The sequence below is a fragment of the Bactrocera tryoni genome, chromosome 3, assembly GCF_016617805.1.
Source record: "Bactrocera tryoni isolate S06 chromosome 3, CSIRO_BtryS06_freeze2, whole genome shotgun sequence".
Taxonomy (NCBI): Eukaryota; Metazoa; Arthropoda; class Insecta; order Diptera; family Tephritidae; genus Bactrocera; species Bactrocera tryoni.
The window spans coordinates 56,303,398-56,313,069 of record NC_052501.1 but is presented as its reverse complement, the minus strand read 5'-3'; the positions used below and the strand labels follow the sequence as shown (position 1 = coordinate 56,313,069).

General features: G+C 32.1%; 1 protein-coding gene across 1 annotated transcript in view; it reads left to right on the top strand.

Moving 5' to 3' along the window:
* The first annotated feature begins 213 nt into the window (after positions 1-213).
* The window catches only part of LOC120770909 (flocculation protein FLO11), a 121,054-nt gene continuing 111,595 nt past the window's right edge, over positions 214-9,672 (top strand). The window contains exon 1 of the mRNA XM_040098586.1: positions 214-463. Within this exon, the coding sequence (XP_039954520.1) occupies positions 382-463 (82 nt within the window). The 5' untranslated portion in view covers positions 214-381. The remainder of the gene's footprint in view (positions 464-9,672) is intronic.

The following is a 9,672-nucleotide window of genomic DNA, read 5'->3' as shown; positions in this document are numbered from 1 at the left end:
CGGGTATAAAAATGTAAATATTAAATAAAAAATATCGTGCTGCGTTAATAACAAAGGAATAATTACTTATAAATAAAAAAAAATTAAAGCAAAAAAATCAACAAAAAGCAATCAAATAATAAGAAATCAGCACATGTTTTCACGCCACAAAAAATGCATTGCAAGAAATAAATAAATGAGTTCTTGTGTAACAAAAAATTATTTATTAAATTTTTGGCTAACAAAAGGCTTACAAAATTAACAACAACAACAAAACAATATAAGTTGTTTAAAAAAACTGTCTTAACGGTTTCACCCACCATAAATAAAAGTAAATAATAATAGCAACAAGAATAAGGAGCTGCACACACTAAGCGCGGATCCGGCGCACTCCCACATAGTATGGAAATACCAGCGCTTTGCGGCCTCAATGGCCTGCTGCTGATACTGGCGGCTTCGCTGCTTGCTGTTGTACAGTCACAAGGTAAGTTCTTGGCTGATTAAATGAGTGATACTTTACACTGAATTATAAATTTTTTTTTTGTTCATATTCTTGGAGTTCCCAGCCGTTCTCCAGTCATACCACCATTTGGTGCTTGAATTCTTGTGAAATCATCGCATTTAGCAGGAATATTTTACGGTTACTTGCGAATCATTGAGTGGCACTCAGCGCAAATTTTGTTCTCCCCACATTGGGATTTTGTGTGTGAAGTTTTTTGGGCTTCATGCAAAATTTATGACTGAAAAATTGCAGAGCACCTATACCAAGCAGGAAATGAATGCATTTCAAATGGAATATGTCTGATATAAACTCAATGAAGATTCTATCAAACCTTACCGCTGGTGGGGGAAATGAAAAGTCTTTCCCTGCGCTGAGAATTATTTATTCTGATTTTTATTTTGTATTTTTATTACTTACTATATATACTATTTTAGGAAATATGTATATGTTTGTATGTATTGCAGCATATTATTTTCTGGATCAAATCCATTTCTTTTAACAACAGAATAATATAGTAAATATGTTTAAAGTAAAATTTTAATGAATTGTATTGTAGTGCGTTGATTACAATTGTGTGAATATGTTCTAAAAAAAAGCTTGTCTTAACTGAATTATTTTCAGAAGTAAATTTGAATTCTGGCTGAAAAAAAACCTGAATTTATTGAAAAAAAGTAACAGTCGCCTTACGGCAAGTAATCTTAATTCCGTTTAAAAGATTTCAAAGGAAAAAACTTTCTAATAATAGTTATCCCCACTCGGCGACGGCATTCAACTTATGGAACACTCCATTTGTAACCTGAATTATCCAAAAAGAATTCTCAGTCATTAAGGAAACTATGTATAATAGAGTCCACCTAAGTTTACACTAGACAGAATTCCTAAATAGTGTTAATTAGTTTCGATATTCAGAAACTCTTTAACTCCGTAATATAATTTGAAATTAAATTTTTTACTAAAGAAGACTACAATTTTGCAAAAAATCTACATATTTCTCTTTTTGACATCTTGTCTAAATATGTGGCCTTTGATACATTTTTATATTCTCACTACTCGTTCTATGAAAACCGAAATGCAAATCCCCTTTCTTGAATAATTCAAACGAATAAAAATATAATTTCCAATGAGTTAGAATTTGACAGATTGAAAAACTTTTTCCTAGAATAGCGATGAATTGCAGAAGTTTATTCAAACTTGAATAAGTTATGTATTAGTCTGGCTACAATTTGCGGAGTTCGCCGGAAGTAAAACTATAGGGTTGACGTTTGATCATGCTATCGGTCAGATATTAGGAGAATCCAAAGTGAACTCAAAGTTTACAATTTGGTAAAAAGTAACCCTTACACCTGTAGCGACCCTTTTCACAAATCTTCTGGTTTATAGCACAGTCTTGGATTTACTTTTAAACTCATTTTTCCACTTCAAGTGCTAAGTTTATATAAAAACAAGAAAAAACGTTAACTTCGGTTGCACCGAAGCTAAATACCCTTCACAGGTGCATTTCTGTTAGTAACTATGTGTTCAGTTTGTATGGAAGCTATATGCTATAGTCAACCGATCTGATCAATTTCTTCGGAGATTACATTGTTGCTTTAGGAAATAATATATACCAAATTTCGTGAATATATCTTGTCAAATGTGAAAGTTGTCCATACAAGAACTTGATTCCGATCGTTCAGTTTGTATGGCAGCTATATGCTATGCGATCTGAACATTTTCTTCGGAGATTACATTGTTGCTTTAGAAAATAAAATATGCCAAATTTCGTGAATATATCCTGTCAAATGTGAAAGTTTTCCATACAAGCATTTGATTCCGATCGTTCAGTTTGTATGGAAGCTATATGTTATAGTGGTCCGGCCGTTCCGACAAATGAGCAGCTTCTTGAAGAGAAAATGACGTTTGCAAAATTTCAAAACGATATCTTAAAAACTGAGGAACTAGTTCGTATATATACAGACAGACAGACGGACGGACAGACAGACGGACATGGCTAAATCGACTCAGCCCGACATACTGATCATTTATCAGAGTATAACCAGTATTACTGCTGCATACTGTAAAATGTTCAATGATTTTTGGAGTAAATGCATTGATTCTACGCAAGGGCCTTTCAAGTTTTCGCTATGACTTTATTTACTAATGCAGTTTCGTCCCGTAACCTCAAGGTATGAAACCTCCAAATTAAATAGTTTTAGAATATTCTCCGAATGTGTGGAAATACTCAAGTGATTTATATGTATCTGATTCATTTGAATTAAATACTCATCGCAAAATGTATGATTTTAACCGTTATTATATACGTAAACAGTAAAATGCCTAATTTGCCTTCTAAGAAGTTAGTAAAAGTTTAACCAACCTATAAATAACTGAGTTACTCAAATAAATCCGAATTTGCCGAGAAACGGCAACGGTAAAACCGTGTAAAATCATCAATTTTCTGAATCAGAGAAATGAAATAAAATGCGCACAAAAAGGCAGTAAAAAGTAGAGTAGTAGATATATGTATATGTTTCTGTTTGACTATTCTTTAGTACTTCCGCTAATTCCCATACCACATGAGATAAATATTTTGTTCCTTTAGCTCTTGCATATATGTATAGTATATACCAGAAAATTATACGAATGTATCTATATGTGAATATGTATATGCATGAGTATTAATATGTGTTTTTTGCGACGCTTTTCTGTGACCTTTGTGCACGCGCTGACGACCGGAAATACTGTTTACGCGTGCGCATGTATGTACATATACATATATAATATAGCACGAATAGTACATAGGAGTATATGTGTGTACGTGCTTTTAATGCTTGTAGTTCTCCCATTATTGGACTTTTTGTTTCATCACACACATTTGCTGAAACACCGCTCACGCAACTAACTGTTCGAACATTTTCCACAATATAATAATAAAAACAAAAGTTGCAATTGGTGTGAAAACTGCATAAAAACAAAAAAGGAAATTTTTATTCATAAATTGGCACACTTGTCTGTTTACGCGTACGTGTCACAGCGTTCCATTTGCGCTGCTTATGATTTCCGTGTGTTTTACGGGAAGGGAATTACGAAATATAATAATTAATATTTTCGATACTTGTGAAGTTTTTCAATACCAGAAGCGGTAGCAAGTTACACTTCAATCTCGCTGCACTCTGAACTGACTACGTATATGAGGTTTAAGCATTTACAAAATGAATACAGCTTCATATTTCCGTTTATTAAGAAATTCAAACGAAGTTGTATTTGGATTTTCCCACTTTCTTTTTCAGGATTAAATGAATGACAAAACATCTCACGCCGAAATGGAATAACTTACTGACTTTTCGATGTATTCATAACAACGAATAATCAATTTATTTACTTAAATTTATCCTATCCTTATCATAATACTAAAAGCGCACGATATTTAGCGCCAGAATAACAGCTTAAAATTGATTTATACTGAGGCAAACGTTTAAAAACGATCGCGGAAGATCCACATCAGTTAGGATCTGAGGAAAACACAAAGCAGTTTTGTTGCACTGATTAGTCGAATAGTGACAAATTCTCCGACGAACTTACCTTTTTAACTTCTTTGAGCGTTAAGGTTGAAAATCAATAGTTTAGTAGGAAAAAAAATTGCGGATTGTCTTCATCACTTTATTATCCAGCATTAGTAAACGTATTAATTGTATATATCTGTCTATCCTCTCAAGGGTTTTATTTTTCGAATATCATTGCATTCAATGTTGTAGCGATTTGTCGGATATAGAACACCCAGTCACTGCGTAACTAGAACTGACCCAGATTCTCATCCGGCCAAAGACTCTCAATTCGGCATCAATCCTCGAAATTATTTAGGGATTGTTTTCATTTCTAGAACAACAACTACTCGCCGAAGGTAAGTTTTAAACAGGTCATCATGTTCTCCACAACGAAACAAAACTTTTTCAAGCACATATTTTTTTGTTGACAGCTGCTTTGACAGCTAAAATATATTGTGCCTATAAAAAAACACCTTATGTAATGTTATACTGGTATACTTATATAAAAATATATATTTGGTTGTCGAAAAAGTATTTTCGTATTTCTAATCAAACTTATATTTATACTAATAAATAAAAAAACAAATATGTATCACTTTGGTCAACCACTTTTTGCCATTTTTTAACTAGAGACATTATTTTATCAATAAAAACTTTCAACAGTGTAAATTGAAATTTCGAAATTTCCAATTAAATGAAGCTTAAAATTTCACCATTCCAACACTATATAGTATGACCAAATATGATTGGTAGCACTGGAGATATACGACTGCAACGACACCTATTGACAAAATACGAAAAGACTACCCAAAACTGTGATCAAATTGAATTTTTCGAATCGGTAAATTTTGTTTCTGTAAGTTCGTAGTACTGTTAATAATATCTATGCTAAATTTCACGACAAAATATTCATAGTAATTAAGTCGTTTGTGAGGCTCTAAAAGTGAATTCTTCGATTTTTACTATGTCTGAATTTATTGAACAAAGAAGTAACTGCATTGGTTATTCGTGAACATTGCGCCACATTGTCAACTAATATCGTGCCGCAACCGCCACATTCGCCTGATTTACCTCCGTGTAACTTCTGGCTATTCAGCAAATTCACATGACCACTCCGAGGACACCGTTTTGACTCAATTTAGGATATAAAAGCTGAATCGAAAAAGACTGTCATGAATATCACGACGGAGGATTTTTCCAAATCAATTTATCGGATTGGAAATCAACTACCGTTATATATTTTAAAAGAGATATATTTTTTAGTTTCGAAAACTCTTTTTTTATGTTTGAACGGCTAAAAACTGCTTTATTTTATCTTTCAAGCCGAAGTGGAACATTGAAAATTTTTGATATAAAAGCCAATTAATTTTGTTTTTGAAAAGTTTAATCGAATTGAAGCACAAATTATGTATAGACAGATATTCAAATTCAAATATAAGTCAAATATGAAAAAGTTACAAATATATTCATTCGCGTTTTTCAATAAACCAAATACTCTATAAAATTTATCACACGTAATAGCCATAATTTCGTTTTAATCACAGCAAGCTTCCATTTCAAGGACTCAGGCGAAATTATAAATATTAAAACTAATCTCAGAAGCTTCAAAGCTACCAATCGTACACATCTGATTGCTTATGCGAAATAAACTGTTTGACTTTGCACGCCACTGGCTATAAAAATGCAAAGTGCAAATTAAAAATAAACGCAAGCAATAATTTTAAAATTTAATTTCCAATAATTCGTATTTAAACACAAAAGTTTTATGAGCAGCAAATTTTAAATGTATTGGTTTAATTTGGTTGTGTACATATGTAGTTGGACCGAAAAATAAAAATAAACTTCAATATGACAAAACAGAAAAAAGACGTTAACTTCAGTTGCAACGAAGCTATAATACTCTTCACAACTAAAAAATTTCAAACAAGAACTTGATTTTGATGGATCGGTTTGTGTAGCACCATACTCGATCTAGACAATTACTTCAGAGATTGCACTTGATTCCGATCAGTTTGTATGACAGCTTAACGCTACATGCTCCGATCTGATTCATTTCTTCAGGGATTGCATCGAAGCCTTAGACAATAATGCTTGCTAAATTTCGTGAAAATATCTCGTCAAATGAAAAAGCTTTCCATACGAGCATTTGATTCCGATCGTTCAGTTTGTATGGTAACTTATACTATAGTTGTTCGATATCAGCGTCTTTGACAAATGAGGAACTTGTTGGAGAGAAAAGGACGTGTGTAAAAAAAAAGCAAACAGACGGAAAGTCTGACATAACTTAATGGACTTGGCTCGCTACGCTGATCATTTATATACATATATACTAAATTTTATAGAATCTCTGAAGAGTCCTTCTCGGTGTCGCAAACTTCGTAGTGAACTTAGCAATAATTTAGAGTATAAAAAATTAAAATATAGTACAACAGTTTACTAATCGAAAAGTACGTGTCTAAATAAAGTGTAGCATGTGTAGTCTATCTGTTCAGCTACAAAATGCATTTATAAATATATGTACAAATTGCAGAGATATTTATTGACCTATGCCGGAGAGTAGTAAAGAATCTAGTGAGGAGCTTCGCAAAACATTAATTTGTATCACTACCATACCTAGTTGTTTAAAAAGCGACTGAGCTCCAAAAACAGTAATCTGCAGCAGCCAAATGGCAAATCAAATTTACATTTATTAACAAAAACATATACCAATACATAAATAAATATAAACATAAGTATTTTCAGTTTTTTGACAATGTTTGGAGACTGTAAATAGCTTTTGGTTTCCTATTTTATGCTTCGAACGACACGTGCTTTGATAGTTAGATGCTTCTGTTGGCTGCCGTAAAAACTATGCAAATGTCAAAGTACTATATCTACACACTCGATGCATACACAAAAACCAATGAAGTTTGGCGAAGATATTGGCATATATTGACAACATTAGGAAAATATACATACGTATAAGTTATGTGACTTTTTAAGAGCAACTGAAGTTGAAAAACACTGGTCAAATTATAACAGTAGGTTGTGAAAGACAAAGGCTAGAAAAATATTCATTATTTGGGAATACGCATTTGTAGTAATGGTAACTTTCATTTTATTACTAAAAACTGATTGAAGAAAATGTAACCTAAGTAGCGGGCAATTTGTATGTGTTTGGAATTATTCTATTTTTGTTCATGTATAGTATAATATATTTTCGTAATTTGCAAGGGCATGTACGGGAATTGTCCTGAAAAAGCTTTGTTAGAAACATTTCCAATCTCAACCTAAGATGCCTTGCCTATTTTCAATCATTTTATTCGTCTCACTACTTTTAAAACTACATTTTAATTAGCAACTGCAGAATGTTTATTTTATAAAAAGTTAGAAAAATCTTTAATAACAGGCTCTGAGTACTGTGGTCCAAAAGATCTTTTGTAATGCCGCTACCAAAGTAGAGCATACGGCCAAAGCTATAATATACTCTGCAGGCTTCTTGAGTTTTTCTGTCCCCAATGTTTTCTATTGCTGCACCAGTACCTACAGATATGTTGCGAGAAGAAGACTAAAGGTCCTGTTTTCTCAAAGCTGGCTGTATAGCTTTCGTTTCAGAATTCATTTCTTTCGATACCATAGTAGCTTTTTATAGTCCCCGGTGTAAGCTGGTATCATGTATATAGCTAACCAAAAATTATTCAAGCTTTTTCGCTAATCTCCACTTTTCTCAACTTAAGGACAGCTGTTAATATACATCTTAATTAACACCACCTTGAATAATTGAATTAATTACTTTCTTTAATCAAGGAAAGACTTAAGCAACGAGCTCGAATTATACGTTTTTGTTAGCCGCTCGAAACTCTACACAATTCCATTACAAAAGAATTAGTGAAATATTTGTTAAGAAAGACAGTTCAGTGAACTATCAATGTTATAGTATTGATAGTGTTTGTAGAAGAGAAGATGAATAAAGTGTAAGTAAGTAATTGATGCTTGCCAAAATTAAGTGTGGTATGGGTAGAATTGCAGAACTTTAAGGAATTTTAAGCACATATACTTATACAAATATGCATATTTGAATAGTATGTATAGCCTATACAAGTTTTATAACTTGTTACTAAATTTACATTTGAACAATTTACAGTAATTTCAAAAACCTCATGACGAATTTAATTATTTTTACAAACAAAGGCAGTGCGGAGAAAAGGAGAAAGATTAAATTTATGGAAATTTGAATTAAAGTAAAATACTAATTTCTCTCTCTTTTTCTATATACACACATACAAATATTATACAGATTTTTTTTTTAATTGAGCAATAGTAATTTTATAAACAAAAAACCAGATTTCTAAGGAGAAAAGCGGATTTGAAAACAAATAAAAGAAAATAGTCGACAAAAAATATATACAAATTGTTACAAAAAAATAACAAAACAACGTAGTTATTAAATAATAATAAAAACGGGCAAACTAATTAAATTCAAACACGCAAGAGCAGCGAAAAATAATGAATTCATAGCAACTGTGTATGGATGAGTTTGGATATGCCGAAGTACACGCTTCGGTATACCAAACATATGCTAATATTATTAACTAATGAAGCGATGAGCATATAGCCAAGAACAATAACAACAACAGAAAGCAATAACTCTCAACATTTACAAGCGCGCACAAGTTTAGCGGATAAAACAACGCTGCCGACCGTCTAAAATTGAGAAGAAAGCCAAACGAGATGCACGTTCCGCACTTAAGTGAGACGCAAAAGCAACAAGAAAACTTGTTTCACACTTTTGCTAGTAGTCTCTAACTTTGATGATATAGTTGAAAGTGATTTTATAATAATACAATTTTTTTAAATTTAATTTTCTTTCAAATATTTCCTTAATTTTGTTTAAGGTTTTTTAAATATGTTTATTATAAATTTTTTTTTAATTTAAATTGATTTAAAAATTTGCTTAAATGCAAATTCCTTTATTTTCTGTATGCTTGCTGAAATACAAAACTTTATTCAAATTGAGAAAATATCAAGCGGCTACATGTAATTATGACTTAGTGAGTGTTTAAATAATATGTTAATTATGAAATGCTGATCAACTGAGCTGCTGCGCCGCTAAACGCTGAAGGTGGCGTGCAAAAGTGAAGCAATCGGTGTCCGCTGCTGGGCAACTGTTTAACTTGTGAAGCGAACGAGGCAGCTGGCAGCTGAAGTGAAGATGTTCGTCGTGACGTTGTTAAACTAGTTTTTTTTGGGTTATAGTTGTAATTTTTTGCTTAAAATTTTGCATTTTTTCTCAGTTCACGAGTGTGAGGTTGATAGAAATATTTCGCGCTAGAGTGAAGGAGCTCTTATTCGATTTAGCGAAACGCGTGATGAGATCAATACGTATTCTAACTGACTATAGCCTATAGGTTAGTGACCATCTGTTTAATAAAATTTGCAAGAAGGTTCATAAGTTAAGTTCGAAATAAATAAATGACAGAATATTGTAGTACAAAAACTTGGTTTCGTCACTCCATTGCTCATATATGTATAGTGAGTATATAATAAACGATTATACCTACTTCCTATAAAATAGTTGCAACATCTAACTAAATAAATTTTAAATATTTTGTTTTCTGGACTCACCAATTAATTTAGTAGACTCGACTTCCTAAGAAAGTTCCCATGACACTCGGCCAAAAAATCAAG